The 19,566-nt window shown below is 40.9% G+C and overlaps 1 protein-coding gene across 1 annotated transcript in view; it reads right to left on the bottom strand.

Moving 5' to 3' along the window:
• Positions 1-4,384: 4,384 nt before the first annotated feature.
• The window catches only part of TMEM62 (transmembrane protein 62), a 154,496-nt gene continuing 139,314 nt past the window's right edge, over positions 4,385-19,566 (bottom strand). The window contains exon 14 of the mRNA XM_053697803.1: positions 4,385-6,292. Coding sequence (XP_053553778.1) covers positions 5,966-6,292 — 327 coding nt within the window. The 3' untranslated portion in view covers positions 4,385-5,965. The remainder of the gene's footprint in view (positions 6,293-19,566) is intronic.

Raw genomic sequence — 19,566 nt, 5'->3', positions numbered from 1 at the left:
CCATGATATAAGCCATAGCGCTCTGCGCGCCAGTATAGTAAAAAACAGAATTCTTAGCCGTTAGTCTAGTCAAATGAACAAGGCATCAGAAAACAAAGGAATTGGCTAGCATAAGCTTGTCAAATATATTCATCCAATGGAGTCGCTTAACTGTAAAGCCTCATCAAGAGACTCAACCCAGAACTACGCAGCAGCAGTGACAGAAGCAATGTATGCAAGGGCTGCAGGATAAAACCCTGTTGAATAAACATTTTTTATCCATTGGATCTAAAAAGCACAACTGTCCTCGTCAGAGGTAGTGGTACGCTTAGCTAGAGTAGAAACTCTTCTCTCCACCTTAGGAACTGTCTGCCAGAAGTCCCGTGTGGTGGTAACTATTAGAAAACATTCTTCTAAAAAATAGGAGGGGAAGAGAACGGCACACCTGGTCTATCCCATTCCTTATTAAAAAAAAATTTAGTAAACCTCTTTAGGTATTGGAAAAACATCAGTACACACCGGCACTGCATATTATTTATCCAGTCTACACAATTTCTCTGGCCCTGCGATTGTACACATTCATTCAGAGCAGCCAAAGCCTCCCTGAGCAACAAGTGGAGGTTCTCAAGCATAAATTTTAAATGTAGAAATATCAGAATCAGGTTAAATCATCTTCCCTGAGTAAAAAAAAATCACCCACAGACTAAGCATATTGTGAGGTAGTATCATACATGGTTCTTAAAGCGTCTGTATGCTCTGTATCTACCCCCAGAGCTAACTGCTTTCCTTTAATTTCAGGTAGTCTGACTAATACTGCTGCCAGAATATTATTCACCACCTTTGCCATGTCTTGTAAAATAAACGCTATGGGCGCCCTTGATGTACTTGGCGCCATTTGAGCGTGAGTCCCTGAAGCGGGAGTCGAAGGGTCTGACACGTGGGGAGAGTTAGTCGGCATAACTTTCCCCTCGACAGAATCCCCTGGTAAAAGAAACGCTATGGGTGCCCTTGATGTACTTGGCGCCATTTGAGCGTGAGTCCCTAAAGCGGGAGTCAAAAGGTCTGACACGTGGGGAGAGTTTGTCGGCATAACTACCCCCACGACAGAATCCTCTGGTGATAATGTTTTTAAAGACAAAAAATGATCTTTATTGTTTAACATGAAATCAGTACATCTGGTACACATTCTAAGATGGGGTTCCACCATGGCTTTAAAACATAATGAACACAGAGCTTCCTCTATGTTAGACATGTTAGAACAGACTAATAATGAGACTAGTAAGCTTGGAAAACACTTTAAATCAAGTTAACAAGCAAATATATAAAACGTTACTGTGCCCTTAAGAGAAACAAATTTTGTCAAAATTTGAAAAACAGTGGGAAAAAAAAGGCAGTAAAACAAACGAAATTTTTACAGTACATGTAATAAGGTAACAGAGCATTGCACCCACTTGCAAATGGATGATTAACCCCTTAATGCAAAAAACAGATAAAAAAAAAAACGACATAGACGTTTTTAAAAACAGACACAACAAACTGCCACAGCCAACAGTGGGAAGCTTCAGTTAACTGTTTCTATGCAAAATTTAAGCCAGCCATGTGGAAAAAACTTAGGCCCCAATAAGTTTTATCACCAAACATATGTTAAAAAACGATTAAACATGCCAGCAAACGTTTTAAAACACATTTTTACAAGAGTATGTATCTCTATTAATAAGCCTGATACCAGTCGCTTTTACTGCATTTAAGGCTATACCAACATTACAGTGTTATCACCAATGTACGTTAAAAAACGATTAAACATGCCAGCAAACGTTTTAAAACACATTTTTATAAGAGTATGTATCTCTATTAATAAGCCTGATACCAGTCGCTATCGCTGCATTTAAGGCTTTACTTACATTACTTCGGTATCAGCAGTATTTTCTTAGTCAATTCCATTCCTAGAAAAATATTTTACTGCACATACCTTATCTGCAGGAAAACCTGCACGCCATTCCCCCTCTGAAGTACCTCACTCCTCAGAATGTGTGAGAACAGCAAATGGATCTTAGTTACGTCTGCTAAGATCATAGAAAAACGCAGGCAGATTCTTCTTCCAAATACTGCCTGAGATAAACAGCACACTCCGGTGCCATTTAAAAATAACAAACTTTTGATTGAAGAATAAACTAAGTAGAAAGCACCACAGACTCTCACGACCTCCTATCTATGTTGAGGCTTGCAAGAGAATGACTGAATATGGCAGTTAGGGGAGGAGCTATATAGCAGCTTTGCTGTGGGTGGACTCTTGCAGCTTCCTGTTGGGAAGGAGAATATATTCCATAAGTAATGGATGATCCGTGGACTGGATACACTTAACAAGAGAAATATATATATATATATATATATATATATATATATATATATATATATATATATATATATATATATATATATATATATATATATATATACTGTATATATATAAAGCCAGGGAGTCTCATTCTGTGCAGTCTTGATTTGAGGCATAGTACTGCAGTGTTGGAATTCTATTTTGGTATATTAGAATCAAATGATTCAGCCCAGTAAGGCTAAACTTTATAGTGTTAGGACCAGTTTATTTTGGGACACCTTGTAAGTGGTGACTGGCTGAGCAGAATGTGGCCATATTGTGTGACTAAGATCCCAACTTTATTTAAAAAATATTAAGCAGGCAATTTTTTGCAGCATTTAAAAAATATGTGTAAAAATAAGTGGTCTTATGTGTTTGGATGTGCGCCAATACCTGTTTTTGTCTTATACTTATCTTGTAGAGACCCCAGCCCCATTGTGGAGCTTTGACAGGAATTAATGGACCCTGCACAAATGAAGTGAAAAAAATATAAGGTTTAATCATTTTAAAATTATAATACATATTGCAATTATTTCTATTAGGTATAACCCACTGCTTAGTGCTTTTTTATTTCAACAATGAAACAGACAGTTTTATATTCCTTTAACTTCGTATTCTGTAGTATTTTTTAGTCTGTACTACAGATAAATCTCTAGAAGGAAATTAAAATGAGGTTCAGTGATCTTATTCAAATAGTCGCTTGCAACAAATTAGTATTTTAAAGACTAACCCAGAAGTCCCACTTAATCTTAGTTTATTTATTACTTTGTTAAATAGCAACAAAATCCTCCTCTTTTGAAACCATGCAGAGTATCACATTTTATATAACCGACAAGAATTGGGGGGGAAGACTATAAACGCATTGAATTTAAAATTCATAACTGTATTTCAAATTCCATTAAAGCAATTTTGCAATATGGTTATTTCTGAAAAACAATATTTGAAAAGTTTTCACATCTTTTGTGATATTTTTTTCTTGTGCACATGCTTAAAGGGACAGTCTAGTCAAAATTAAACTTTCATGATTCAGATAGGGCATGCAATTTTAAATAAGTTTCCAATTTACTTTTATCATCAAATTTGCTTTGCTCTCTTGGTGTTCTTTGTGGAAAGCTAAACCTAGGCTCATATGCTTATTTCTAAGCAGTCGAACTGCCTCTTATCTCAGTGCATTTTGACAGACACTTTTAGTTCATGTGTGTCACTCCCGTGGAGTTATTTAAGAGCCTACACTAATTGGGTAAACTGCATGTCTGTCAAAAGACCTGAGATAAGGGGGCAGTCTGCAGAGGCTTAGAAACAAGGTAATCACAGAGGTAAAAAGGGTATAAATATAACAGTGTTGCTTATGCAAAACTTGGGAATGTGTAAAAAAGGGATTATCTATCTTTTTAAACATTCTGGAGTAGACTGTCCCTTTAAGGCTAAGCTTTAGGCCTCATGCACACTCCGCTCCACTCACCTATATTTTTCAAAGAAGATTTTTTTGTATTGCAAATAGCTAAATTGCTTCTAATTGAATAAAAAAGTGCACTCCTTGGCATTTAAAAAAACCCATTCACTATAATAATATAATTTCTAAACTGCCACAATATTCTGCAATGTTGGATACATGAACATGTAATAGATATAAGAGTAAGACGGCCCTGCTCTGAAGAGCTTACAATCTAGAGGATCGTATAGTTCACTTATGTATCTTTAGGTAAAGTGTAATCTCACACGTCACAAACTACATACGTTTTTACTCAATATTTTAGAATGAATAATGCAGTATGGATTTAGGTTCACAGTATATTTGCATTAATTAAAAGGGATATGAAACCCAAATTTTTACTTTCATGATTTGGAGAGAGCGCATGTAATTGTAAACCACTTTGCAATTTACTTCTTTTATCTAATATGTTTCGTTTTTGTGATATCCTTTGTTGAAAAACCTAACAAGGTAGGGCTCAGGGGCTGCTGACCGGTGGCTGTATGTGTGTATATATATATATATATGTATATATATATATATATATATATATATATATATATATATATATATATATATATATATATATATATATATATATATACACACACACACACACACACATATACCTCATGTTATTTGCTCAGCCATGTGCATTGCTGTTTCTTCAACAAAGGATACCAAGAGAATGAAGCAAATGAGATAGAGGAAGTAAATTGGAAAGTTGTTTAAAATTGTATTCTCTATCTGAATCACAAAAGAAAAATGTTGTGTTTCGTGTCCCTTTAATTAGGATTTTGCTCAGTCTTTGTAACTGATCACTTCAGAGAGAGAAAACAAAAAATGAAAACTATAGAGATAGGTATTAATGATCTATTCCGTAACCAAATATTTAAAGTGCATCACATCACAGACACAATTAAGCTCTATTATGATACAGAAACTACAGTATGAAGCACCCACAACAAAACATCAAGGGAAGTACCTAGTGGAAACCTGCAAGGAACACACTAAGCCAGGGTTTGACAAACTCAAGCACCAGGGAGCCACTGGCACCTTAAAATTAGTATCCTGATATAGCTCCCCCAAGATAGCCATTAATGCCCTCAATTCTCCCTGGCAGCCAACACCAGCACAAACAAAAATTTAGCCTGGTGCAGGTGGATCCTTTGAGGCCTGGCAGCTGTGAAATGCACATGCAACTTTGGCCAAGCCCTCTCTCTAATACCTCCTGTAAAGCCTCTTTACCAATGACGAGATACGGGGAAGAGAGGGATGGGAGTTTATGATTTTATTTTATTCATGTGTAATGCTAGACAAAGCTGTCAGTAACATGGCAGACAGATTGGGGGGGGGGGGTCAAGCGGCTAGCAATGTGTTATATATATATATATATATATATATATCTCATAAGGATGATCAAGAATGACCAGAAGCTGCTGGCTCCTAAATTTATAGGCTGGCTACTAGATTTTTAAACAAATTTGTCAAGCCCTGCACTAAGCTATAATGTATTTAACTGCAATCAGAACCAAAGTGCCCCTTTAAAGCTTCCACATAGCAAAAGGTGCAAAACACAAAAACAAAAAGCAATAGTATGAGCAGCCAAATGATAGGGGAGTCTGAATCCAAAATGTAGAGCTTGGAAGCGGGGGAATAATAAATGAAAATGTAGGAAAAAAATAATGCTATTTAAAGACACAGAAAAACAAAGACAGAAGAACACGGTGGAAAGTGACCTTTTACACTTTATGAGGAGTCTGAAGAAGCTGCATTCACTTTACAGGACAGGGGAGAAAACAAAAAATATCTAAATCAAACTGTCTATGATCAGGTTATCAATGCTGTGCGTTTTCTCCAACCAGCAAAACAAAATGTGGTTTTATTTTCTATTAATAAAAAATGTATAATTATAAATGTTCTTTCAACAACTTCTAGAAACTACAAAATTATATTCAACACAATGGATAATAACCATTATAAAAATAATTGTAAATAGGTTGAACAAAATAATTTGATGAATCGGTTTTTCCTGTATATTTAAAAGACATCTGAAGTCTATAAATATTCAGTGAAATACTGGTCTTGTTGACATTCAATTTCATAGCTTCAGCTTTTTCTTGAATGTAAATCCATTTATGTCATGAGCGCTGACAGTTTTTTAATTCTGTGATGTAAGCTTTTAATTCAGGCGAATTGAATTTCCACACTTTCCTGGCTATGACCAGCGTAGCCAGAGATAGCCATAACTTCATTGGTGAGAGAAGAACGGATAAGGTTCCATAGGTCATAAGGAGGAAGATGCAGGAGTAGACTTGCCAACCCAGGAGAAGAAACATGAAGAAATGGATTGGCAGACACACAATTTTCCTGCTGTGTCGCAGGTGAGAACAGAAGGTGTGGCCCTTGCATCGGAGTAGCAGACACCAACACATGTAGGCAGTCATTGGGAGGTTAAAAAATGCAATCTGGAAAAGTTTAAAAATGAGATTACAAATTATGCCATGTTCATTAATTATAAATAAAGTTTTTACTTAATTTATAAAATGTTGCAATAATAAGCCGCTCAGTAGATACATCAACTGTACACTTTCTGTTCCCTTTAAAGGGGTCATGTTACTGAAAAAACATAATTTATGCTTACCTGATAAATTCCTTTCTTCTGTAGTGTGATCAGTCCACGGGTCATCATTACTTCTGGGATATTACTCCTCCCCAACAGGAAGTGCAAGAGGATTCACCCAGCAGAGCTGCATATAGCTCCTCCCCTCTACGTCACTCCCAGTCATTCGACCAAGGACCAACGAGAAAGGAAAAGCCAAGGGTGAAGTGGTGACTGGAGTATAAATTAAAAAATATGTACCTGCCTTAAAAACAGGGCGGGCCGTGGACTGATCACACTACAGAAGAAAGGAATTTATCAGGTAAGCATAAATTATGTTTTCTTCTGTTAAGTGTGATCAGTCCACGGGTCATCATTACTTCTGGGATACCAATACCAAAGCAAAAGTACACGGATGACGGGAGGGATAGGCAGGCTCTTTATACAGAAGGAACCACTGCCTGAAGAACCTTTCTCCCAAAAATAGCCTCTGATGAAGCAAAAGTGTCAAATTTGTAAAATTTGGAAAAAGTATGAAGCGAAGACCAAGTTGCAGCCTTGCAAATCTGTTCAACAGAGGCCTCATTCTTGAAGGCCCAAGTGGAAGCCACAGCTCTAGTAGAATGAGCTGTAATTCTTTCAGGAGGCTGCTGTCCAGCAGTCTCATAAGCTAAACGAATTATGCTACGAAGCCAAAAAGAAAGAGAGGTAGCGGAAGCTTTTTGACCTCTCCTCTGCCCAGAGTAAATGACAAACAGAGAAGACGTTTGTCGAAATTCCTTAGTTGCCTGTAAGTAAAATTTTAGAGCACGGACTACATCCAGGTTGTGCAGTAGACGTTCCTTCTTTGAAGAAGGATTTGGGCATAAAGAAGGAACAACAATCTCTTGATTGATATTCCTGTTAGTAACTACCTTAGGTAAGAACCCAGGTTTAGTACGCAGGACTACCTTATCCGAATGAAAAATCAAATAAGGAGAATCACAATGTAAGGCTGATAATTCAGAGACTCTTCGAGCCGAGGAAATAGCCATTAAAAATAGAACTTTCCACGATAACAACTTTATATCAATGGAATGAAGGGGTTCAAACGGAACGCCCTGTAAAACATTAAGAACAAGGTTTAAACTCCATGGTGGAGCAACAGTTTTAAACACAGGCTTAATCCTGGCCAAAGCCTGACAAAAAGCCTGGACGTCAGGAACTTCTGACAGACGTTTGTGTAACAGAATGGACAGAGCTGAGATCTGTCCCTTTAAAGAACTAGCAGATAAACCCTTTTCTAAACCTTCTTGTAGAAAAGACAATATCCTAGGAATCCTAACCGTACTCCAAGAGTAACCTTTGGATTCACACCAATATAGGTATTTACGCCATATCTTATGGTAAATCTTTCTGGTAACAGGTTTCCTAGCCTGTATTAAGGTATCAATAACTGACTCAGAAAACCCACGTCTTGATAAAATCAAGCGTTCAATTTCCAAGCAGTCAGCTTCAGAGAAGTTAGATTTTGATGTTTGAAGGGACCCTGTATCAGAAGGTCCTGTTTCAGAGGTAGAGACCAAGGTGGACAGGATGACATGTCCACCAGGTCTGCATACCAAGTCCTGCGTGGCCACGCAGGTGCTATTAGAATCACTGATGCTCTCTCTTGTTTGATTCTGGCAATCAATCGAGGAAGCAACGGAAAGGGTGGAAACACGTAAGCCATCCTGAAGTCCCAAGGTGCTGTCAGAGCATCTATCAGGACTGCTCCTGGATCCCTGGATCTGGACCCGTAACGAGGAAGCTTGGCGTTCTGTCGAGACGCCATGAGATCTATCTCTGGTTTGCCCCAACGTCGAAGTATTTGGGCAAAGACCTCCGGATGAAGTTCCCACTCCCCCGGATGAAAAGTCTGACGACTTAAGAAATCCGCCTCCCAGTTCTCCACTCCCGGGATGTGGATTGCTGACAGGTGGCAAGAGTGAGACTCTGCCCAGCGAATTATCTTTGATACTTCCATCATAGCTAGGGAGCTTCTTGTCCCTCCCTGATGGTTGATGTAAGCTACAGTCGTGATGTTGTCCGACTGAAACCTGATGAACCCCCGAGTTGTCAACTGGGGCCAGGCCAGGAGGGCATTGAGAACTGCTCTCAATTCCAGAATGTTTATTGGCAGGAGACTCTCCTCCTGACTCCATTGTCCCTGAGCCTTCAGAGAATTCCAGACGGCACCCCAACCTAGAAGGCTGGCGTCTGTTGTTACAATTGTCCAGTCTGGTCTGCTGAATGGCATCCCCCTGGACAGATGTGGCCGAGAAAGCCACCATAGAAGAGAATTTCTGGTCTCTTGATCCAGATTCAGAGAAGGGGATAAGTCTGAGTAATCCCCATTCCACTGACTTAGCATGCACAGTTGCAGTGGTCTGAGGTGTAAGCGTGCAAAGGGTACTATGTCCATTGCCGCTACCATTAAGCCGATTACCTCCATGCATTGAGCCACTGACGGGTGTTGAATGGAATGAAGGGTGCGGCAAGCACTTTGAAGTCTTGTTAGCCTGTCCTCTGTCAGGTAAATCTTCATTTCTACAGAATCTATAAGAGTCCCCAAGAAGGGAACTCTTGTGAGTGGAACGAGTGAACTTTTCTTTTCGTTCACCTTCCATCCATGTGACCTTAGAAATGCCAGCACTAACTCTGTATGAGACTTGGCCGTTTGAAAGCTTGAAGCTTGTATCAGAATGTCGTCTAGGTATGGAGCTACCGAGATTCCCCGCGGTCTTAGTACCGCCAGAAGAGCACCCAGAACCTTTGTGAAGATTCTTGGAGCTGTAGCCAATCCGAATGGAAGAGCCACAAACTGGTAATGCCTGTCTAGGAAGGCAAACCTTAGGTACCGATAATGATCTTTGTGAATCGGTATGTGAAGGTAAGCATCTTTTAAATCTACAGTGGTCATGTACTGACCTTCTTGGATCATAGGTAAAATTGTCCGAATAGTCTCCATCTTGAACGATGGAACTCTTAGGAATTTGTTTAGGATCTTTAAGTCCAGGATTGGTCTGAAAGTTCCCTCTTTTTTGGGAACCACAAACAGATTTGAGTAAAACCCCTGTCCCTGTTCTGATCGTGGAACTGGATGGATTACTCCCATTAACAAGAGCTCTTGTACGCAGCGTAGAAACGCCTCTTTCTTTGTCTGGATTGTTGACAATCTTGACAGATGAAATCTCTCTCTTGGAGGAGAGTATTTGAAGTCCAGAAGGTATCCCTGAGATATTATCTCTAGCGCCCAGGGATCCTGAACATCTCTTGCCCAAGCCTGGGCGAAGAGAGAAAGTCTGCCCCCCACTAGATCCGATCCCGGATCGGGGGCCCTCAATTCATGCTGTTTTAGGGGCAGCAGCAGGTTTCCTAGTCTGCTTGCCCTTGTTCCAGGACTGGTTAGGTTTCCAGCCTTGTCTGTAGCGAGCAACAGCTCCTTCCTGTTTTGGTACAGAGGAAGTTGATGCTGCTTCTGCTTTGAAATTACGAAAGGAACGAAAATTAGACTGTCTAGTCTTGGCTTTGGCTTTGTCCTGAGGCAGGGCATGGCCTTTACCTCCTGTAATGTCAGCGATAATCTCTTTCAACCCGGGCCCGAATAAGGTCTGCCCTTTGAAAGGTATATTAAGCAATTTAGACTTAGAAGTAACATCAGCTGACCAGGATTTTAGCCACAGCGCCCTGCGTGCCTGAATGGCGAATCCTGAATTCTTCGCCGTAAGTTTAGTAAGATGTACTACGGCCTCCAAAATGAATGAATTAGCTAGTTTAAGGACTCTAAGCCTGTCCGTAATGTCGTCCAGAGTAGCTGAACCAATGTTCTCTTCCAGAGACTCAATCCAGAATGCCGCTGCAGCCGTGATCGGCGCAATGCATGCAAGGGGTTGCAATATAAAACCTTGTTGAACAAACATTTTCTTAAGGTAACCCTCTAACTTTTTATCCATTGGATCTGAAAAAGCACAGCTATCCTCCACCGGGATAGTGGTACGCTTAGCTAAGGTAGAAACTGCTCCCTCCACCTTAGGGACCGTTTGCCATAAGTCCCTTGTGGTGGCATCTATTGGAAACATTTTTCTAAATATCGGAGGGGGTGAGAACGGCACACCGGGTCTATCCCACTCCTTAGTAACAATTTCAGTAAGTCTCTTAGGTATAGGAAAAACCTCAGTACTCGTCGGTACCGCAAAATATTTATCCAACCTACACATTTTCTCTGGTATTGCAACTGTGTTACAATCATTCAGAGCCGCTAACACCTCCCCTAGTAATACACGGAGGTTTTCCAGTTTAAATTTAAAATTTGAAATATCTGAATCCAGTCTGTTTGGATCAGAACCGTCACCCACAGAATGAAGTTCTCCGTCCTCATGTTCTGCCACCTGTGACGCAGTGTCTGACATGGCCCTAATATTATCAGCGCACTCTGTTCTCACCCCAGAGTGATCACGCTTACCTCTTAGTTCTGGTAATTTAGCCAAAACCTCAGTCATAACAGTAGCCATATCCTGTAATGTGATTTGTAATGGCCGCCCAGATGTACTCGGCGCTACAATATCACGCACCTCCCTCTGAGCGGGAGATGTAGGTACTGACACGTGAGGCGAGTTAGTCGGCATAACTCTCCCCTCGTTGTTTGGTGAAATTTGTTCAATTTGTACAGATTGATTTTTATTTAAAGTAGCATCAATACAGTTAGTACATAAATTTCTATTGGGCTCCACTTTGGCATTGCAACAAATGACACAGGTATCATCCTCTGAATCAGACATGTTTAACACACTAGCAAATAAACTTGCAACTTGGAAATACAATTCAATTAGAATAATATTAAAACGTACTGTGCCTTTAAGAAGCACAGAAGATCTATGACAGTTGAAAATTAATAAATTGAAACAGTTATAGCCTCAATCCTTGTAAACAACACAACTTTAGCAAAGGTTTAATCCTATTAGCAAAGATAACAAATTCTGAAAGCAGGAAACAAATTACAGAATAAACGTTTTTTATCTCAGTCAAACTATAATTCTCACAGCTCTGCTGAGAGAAATTACCTCCCTCAAAATAAGTTTTGAAGACCCCTGAGCTCTGTAGAGATGAACCGGATCATGCAGGGAATACAATGAGTTGCTGACTGAAATATTTGATGCATAGTAAAAGCGCCAAAAAACGGCCCCTCCCCCTCACACACAGCAGTGAGGGAGAACAGAAACTGTCAGAAAACAGATTAAGCAACTGCCAAGTGGAAAAATAGTGCCCAAACATTTATTCACTCAGTACCTCAGCAAATGAAAACGATTTTATATTCCAGCAAAAACGTTAAACATAATCTCTAGTTATTAAACAGCTTTATGTATTTCTTACAGTGTAATTCTAGTGAAGTACCATTCCCCAGAATACTGAAGTGTAAAGTATACATACATGACATTATATCGGTATGGCAGGATTTTCTCATCAATTCCATTGTCAGAAAATAAAAACTGCTACATACCTCTATGCAGATTCATCTGCCCGCTGTCCCCTGATCTGAAGTTTACCTCTCCTCAGATGGCCGAGAAACAGCAATATGATCTTAACTACTCCGGCTAAAATCATAACAAAAACTCTGGTAGATTCTTCTTCAAACTCTGCCAGAGAGATAATAACACACTCCGGTGCTATTTTAAAATAACAAACTTTTGATTGAAGATATAAAACTAAGTATAATCACCATAGTCCTCTCACACATCCTATCTAGTCGTTGGGTGCAAGAGAATGACTGGGAGTGACGTAGAGGGGAGGAGCTATATGCAGCTCTGCTGGGTGAATCCTCTTGCACTTCCTGTTGGGGAGGAGTAATATCCCAGAAGTAATGATGACCCGTGGACTGATCACACTTAACAGAAGAAATGTTTAATGATTCATATGCAAGAGCAGCATTTAAACAAGTTGACAATTTGAATACCTGAAACAAAAAGCAATTTAAACTAACATACCAATATTATTTGAGAACTACTACTAATATGCATTAGCTTATAGATTCCTTATAAAGGCACAAACAGCATTAGCAGAAAGAACATATCAACCAATGAGAATTAGCACCAAGTGTCGATTAGCAGACAGTACATATCAACCAATGAGAATTAGCACAAAGTGTCGATTAGCAGAAAGTACATATCAACCAATGAGAATTAGCACAAAGTGTTGCTTAGCAGAAAGTACATATCAACCAATGAAAATTAGCACAAAGTGTCGATTAGCAGAAAGTACATAGCAACCAATGAGAAATAGCACAAAGTGTTGATTAGCAGAGAGTACATAGCACAAAGTGTCTATTAGCAGAAAGTACATAGCAACCAATGAGAATTAGCACAAAGTGTCTATTAGCATAAAGTACATATCAACCAATGAGAATTAGCACAAAGTGTCTATTAGCAGAGAGTACATAGCACAAAGTGTCTATTAGCAGAAAGTACATAGCAACCAATGAGAATTAGCATAAAGTGTCTATTAGCAGAAAGTACATATCAACCAATGAGAATGAGCACTTAGGGGTCAATTTATCAAGCTCCATACAGAGATTGATGTCCTGTGTTTCCGGCGACCCTTCAGGTATAAAGACCGCTGCTCCATAACCTGTCCGAATACGACCGGGTTGATTGACACCCCCTATCTGCAGGGGGCAGTATTGCACCAGCAGTTCACAATAACTGCTGGTGCAATGATAAATGCCAACAGCGTATGCCATCTGCATTTATCGATATGCAGCGGACATGATACGCTACATCGTATCATGCCCACTTGCACTATAATGAATTGACCCTAAAGTGTCTGTTAGCAGAAAGTACAAAACTAATGCAGTCATTTTTTTTCCCCCTAAATTTAAACAATTTTCTTTCTTTTTTTTTTTTTTTTTATTGTTAGAATATTTTGAGTATAGTGTCCTTTAAACTTTAACTCTCTTCATTACGAAAATATTTAAGACCCCTGCGCTGAATTGGTTATTCATTGTCTGTATTCATATTTAAACATCAATTTCAATACATTTTATATTATTTACATTTTTTTCAGCAGATCTTCAGCAGAGTAATAGAAGGAGTAAAATATCCAACCTTAAAAAAAAAAATATTATAAAAACAAAATGTATGCTTACCTGATGAATTTCTTTCTTTACGGATATGGAGAGTCCACAAAAGTATTCAATTACTAGTGGGAATATCACTCCTGGCCAGTAGGAGGAGGAAAGAGCACCACAGCAAAGGTGTTAAGTGTCACTCCCCTACCCATAATCCCCAGTCATTCGACCGAAGGGAAATGGAAAAGGAATAACACAAATGTGTAGGGGTGCCTGAGGTTTAGTCAAAAATAACTGTCTTAAAAAAAAAAGGGTGGGGTCGTGTACTCTCCATATCCGGAAAGAAAGAAATTTATCAAGTAAGCATACATTTTGTTTTCTTTCCTAAGATATGGAGAGTCCACAACATCATTCAATTACTAGTGGGAACCAATACGCATACCAATACCAATACAGAATGAACAGGGAGGGAGAACAAGACAGGCAGAAGGCACCACCGCTTGAAGAACCTTTCTCCCAAAAGAGGCCTCAGCCGAGGCAAAAGTATCAAATTTGGAAAAAGTATGCAGAGAGGACCAAGTTGCAGCCTTGCAAATCTGTTCCACAGAACCTTCATTTTTGAAAGCCCAAGAAGAGGAGACAGCCCTAGTGGAATAAGCTGTAATTCTCTCAGGAGGCTGCTGTCCAGCAGTCTCATAAGCAAAAACAGAATTTATGTTTACCTGATAAATTTCTTTCTCCAACGGTGTGTCCGGTCCACGGCGTCATCCTTACTTGTGGGATATTCTCTTCCCCAACAGGAAATGGCAAAGAGCCCAGCAAAGCTGGTCACATGATCCCTCCTAGGCTCCGCCTACCCCAGTCATTCGACCGACGTTAAGGAGGAATATTTGCATAGGAGAAACCATATGGTACCGTGGTGACTGTAGTTAAAGAAAATAAATTATCAGACCTGATTAAAAAAACCAGGGCGGGCCGTGGACCGGACACACCGTTGGAGAAAGAAATTTATCAGGTAAACATAAATTCTGTTTTCTCCAACATAGGTGTGTCCGGTCCACGGCGTCATCCTTACTTGTGGGAACCAATACCAAAGCTTTAGGACACGGATGAAGGGAGGGAGCAAATCAGGTCACCTAAATGGAAGGCACCACGGCTTGCAAAACCTTTCTCCCAAAAATAGCCTCAGAAGAAGCAAAAGTATCAAACTTGTAAAATTTGGTAAAAGTGTGCAGTGAAGACCAAGTCGCTGCCCTACATATCTGATCAACAGAAGCCTCGTTCTTGAAGGCCCATGTGGAAGCCACAGCCCTAGTGGAATGAGCTGTGATTCTTTCGGGAGGCTGCCGTCCGGCAGTCTCGTAAGCCAATCTGATGATGCTTTTAATCCAAAAAGAGAGAGAGGTAGAAGTTGCTTTTTGACCTCTCCTTTTACCTGAATAAACAACAAACAAGGAAGATGTTTGTCTAAAATCCTTTGTAGCATCTAAATAGAATTTTAGAGCGCGAACAACATCCAAATTGTGCAACAAACGTTCCTTCTTTGAAACTGGTTTCGGACACAGAGAAGGTACGATAATCTCCTGGTTAATGTTTTTGTTAGAAACAACTTTTGGAAGAAAACCAGGTTTAGTACGTAAAACCACCTTATCTGCATGGAACACCAGATAAGGAGGGGAACACTGCAGAGCAGATAATTCTGAAACTCTTCTAGCAGAAGAAATTGCAACTAAAAACAAAACTTTCCAAGATAATAACTTAATATCAACGGAATGTAAGGGTTCAAACGGAACCCCCTGAAGAACTGAAAGAACTAAATTGAGACTCCAAGGAGGAGTCAAAGGTTTGTAAACAGGCTTAATTCTAACCAGAGCCTGAACAAAGGCTTGAACATCTGGCACAGCTGCCAGCTTTTTGTGAAGTAACACCGACAAGGCAGAAATCTGTCCCTTCAGGGAACTTGCCGATAATCCTTTTTCCAATCCTTCTTGAAGGAAGGATAGAATCCTAGGAATCCTAACCTTGTCCCAAGGGAATCCTTTAGATTCACACCAACAGATATATTTTTTCCAAATTTTGTGGTAAATCTTTCTAGTTACAGGCTTTCTGGCCTGAACAAGAGTATCGATAACAGAATCTGAGAAACCTCGCTTCGATAAAATCAAGCGTTCAATCTCCAGGCAGTCAGCTGGAGTGAAACCAGATTCGGATGTTCGAACGGACCCTGAACAAGAAGGTCTCGTCTCAAAGGTAGCTTCCAAGGTGGAGCCGATGACATATTCACCAGATCTGCATACCAAGTCCTGCGTGGCCACGCAGGAGCTATCAAGATCACCGACGCCCTCTCCTGATTGATCCTGGCTACCAGCCTGGGGATGAGAGGAAACGGCGGGAACACATAAGCTAGTTTGAAGGTCCAAGGTGCTACTAGTGCATCCACTAGAGCCGCCTTGGGATCCCTGGATCTGGACCCGTAACAGGGAACTTTGAAGTTCTGACGAGAGGCCATTAGATCCATGTCTGGAATGCCCCACAGCTGAGTGACTTGGGCAAAGATTTCCGGATGGAGTTCCCACTCCCCCGGATGCAATGTCTGACGACTCAGAAAATCCGCTTCCCAATTTTCCACTCCCGGGATGTGGATAGCAGACAGGTGGCAGAAGTGAGACTCCGCCCATAGAATAATCTTGGTCACTTCTTCCATCGCTAGGGAACTCCTTGTTCCCCCCTGATGGTTGATGTACGCAACAGTCGTCATGTTGTCTGATTGAAACCGTATGAACTTGGTCCTCGCTAGCTGAGGCCAAGCCTTGAGAGCATTGAATATCGCTCTCAGTTCCAGAATATTTATCGGTAGAAGAGATTCTTCCCGAGACCAAAGACCCTGAACTTTCAGGGATCCCCAGACCGCGCCCCAGCCCGTCAGACTGGCGTCGGTCGTGACAATGACCCACTCTGGTCTGCGGAATGTCATCCCTTGTGACAGGTTGTCCAGGGACAGCCACCAACGGAGTGAGTCTCTGGTCCTCTGATTTACTTGTATCTTTGGAGACAAGTCTGTATAGTCCCCATTCCACTGACTGAGCATGCACAGTTGTAATGGTCTTAGATGAATGCGCGCAAAAGGAACTATGTCCATTGCCGCTACCATCAACCCGATCACTTCCATGCACTGAGCTACGGAAGGAAGAGGAACGGAATGAAGTATCCGACAAGAGTCCAGAAGTTTTGTTTTTCTGGCCTCTGTTAGAAAAATCCTCATTTCTGAGGAGTCTATAATTGTCCCCAAGAAGGGAACCCTTGTTGACGGGGATAGAGAACTCTTTTCCACGTTCACTTTCCAGCCGTGAGATCTGAGAAAGGCCAGGACGATGTCCGTGTGAGCCTTTGCTCGAGGGAGGGACGACGCTTGAATCAGAATGTCGTCCAGGTAGGGTACTACTGCAATGCCCCTCGGTCTTAGCACCGCTAGAAGGGACCCTAGTACCTTTGTGAAAATCCTTGGAGCAGTGGCTAATCCGAAAGGAAGCGCCACAAACTGGTAATGTTTGTCCAGGAATGCAAACCTTAGGAACCGATGATGGTCCTTGTGGATAGGAATATGTAGATACGCATCCTTTAAATCCACCGTGGTCATGAATTGACCTTCCTGGATGGAAGGAAGGATAGTTCGAATGGTTTCCATCTTGAACGATGGGACCTTGAGAAATTTGTTTAAGATCTTGAGATCTAAGATTGGTCTGAACGTTCCCTCTTTTTTGGGAACTATGAACAGATTGGAGTAGAACCCCATCCCTTGTTCTCTTAATGGAACAGGATGAATCACTCCCATTTTTAACAGGTCTTCTACACAATGTAAGAACGCCTGTCTTTTTATGTGGTCTGAAGACAACTGAGACCTGTGGAACCTCCCCCTTGGAGGAAGTCCCTTGAATTCCAGAAGATAACCCTGGGAGACTATTTCTAGCGCCCAAGGATCCAGAACATCTCTTGCCCAAGCCTGAGCGAAGAGAGAGAGTCTGCCCCCCACCAGATCCGGTCCCGGATCGGGGGCCAATATTTCATGCTGTCTTGGTAGCAGTGGCAGGTTTCTTGGCCTGCTTTCCCTTGTTCCAGCCTTGCATTGGTCTCCAAGCTGGCTTGGCCTGAGAAGTATTACCCTCTTGCTTAGAGGACGTAGCACTTTGGGCTGGTCCGTTTTTACGAAAGGGACGAAAATTAGGTCTATTTTTTGCCTTGAAAGGCCGATCCTGAGGAAGGGCGTGGCCCTTACCCCCAGTGATATCAGAGATAATCTCTTTCAAGTCAGGACCAAACAGCGTTTTCCCCTTGAAAGGAATGTTTAGTAGCTTGTTCTTGGAAGACGCATCAGCCGACCAAGATTTCAACCAAAGCGCTCTGCGCGCCACAATAGCAAACCCAGAATTCTTAGCCGCTAACCTAGCCAATTGCAAAGTGGCGTCTAGAGTGAAAGAATTAGCCAATTTGAGAGCATTGATTCTGTCCATAATCTCCTCATAAGGAGGAGAATCACTATCGAGCACCTTTATCAGTTCATCAAACCAGAAATATGCGGCTGTAGTGACAGGGACAATGCATGAAATGGGTTGTAGAAGGTAACCCTGCTGAACAAACATCTTTTTAAGCAAACCTTCTAATTTTTTATCCATAGGATCTTTGAAAGCACAACTATCCTCTATGGGTATAGTGGTGCGTTTGTTTAAAGTAGAAACCGCTCCCTCGACCTTGGGGACTGACTGCCATAAGTCCTTTCTGGGGTCGACCATAGGAAACAATTTTTTAAATATGGGGGGAGGGACGAAAGGAATACCGGGCCTTTCCCATTCTTTATTAACAATGTCCGCCACCCGCTTGGGTATAGGAAAAGCTTCTGGGAGCCCCGGCACCTCTAGGAACTTGTCCATTTTACATAGTTTCTCTGGGATGACCAAATTTTCACAATCATCCAGAGTGGATAATACCTCCTTAAGCAAAATGCGGAGATGTTCCAACTTAAATTTAAATGTAATCACATCAGATTCAGCCTGCTGAGAAATGTTCCCTAAATCAGTAATTTCTCCCTCAGACAAAACCTCCCTGGCCCCCTCAGATTGGGTTAGGGGCCCTTCAGAGATATTAATATCAGCGTCGTCATGCTCTTCAGTAACTAAAACAGAGCAGCCACGCTTACGCTGACAAGGGTTCATTTTGGCTAAAATGTTTTTGACAGAATTATCCATTACAGCCGTTAATTGTTGCATAGTAAGGAGTATTGGCGCGCTAGATGTACTAGGGGCCTCCTGAGTGGGCAAGACTCGTGTAGACGAAGGAGGGAATGATGCAGTACCATGCTTACTCCCCTCACTTGAGGAATCATCTTGGGCATCATTGTCATTATCACATAAATCACATTTATTTAAATGAATAGGAATTCTGGCTTCCCCACATTCAGAACACAGTCTATCTGGTAGTTCAGACATGTTAAACAGGCATAAACTTGATAAGAAAGTACAAAAAACGTTTTAAAATAAAACCGTTACTGTCACTTTAAATTTTAAACTGAACACACTTTATTACTGCAATTGCGAAAAAACATGAAGGAATTGTTCAAAATTCACCAAATTTTCACCACAGTGTCTTAAAGCCTTAAAAATATTGCACACCAAATTTGGAAGCTTTAACCCTTAAAATAACGGAACCGGAGCCGTTTTAAGCTTTAACCCCTTTACAGTCCCTGGTATCTGCTTTGCTGAGACCCAACCAAACCCAAAGGGGAATACGATACCAAATGACGCCTTCAGAAAGTCTTTTCTAAGTATCAGAGCTCCTCTCACATGCGACTGCATGCCATGCCTCTCAAAAACAAGTGCGCCACACCGGCGCGAAAATGAGACTCTGCTTATGCTTTGGGAAAGCCCCTAAGAAATAAGGTGTCTAATACAGTGCCTGCCGATATTATTATATCAAAATACCCAGATAAAATGATTCCTCAAGGCTAAATATGTGTTAATAATGAATCGATTTAGCCCAGAAAAGTCTACAGTCTAAATAAGCCCTTG

This window comes from Bombina bombina, chromosome 1 (assembly GCF_027579735.1).
Source record: "Bombina bombina isolate aBomBom1 chromosome 1, aBomBom1.pri, whole genome shotgun sequence".
NCBI classification, from domain to species: domain Eukaryota; kingdom Metazoa; phylum Chordata; class Amphibia; order Anura; family Bombinatoridae; genus Bombina; species Bombina bombina.
This window is presented reverse-complemented; position numbering and strand designations above follow the sequence as displayed.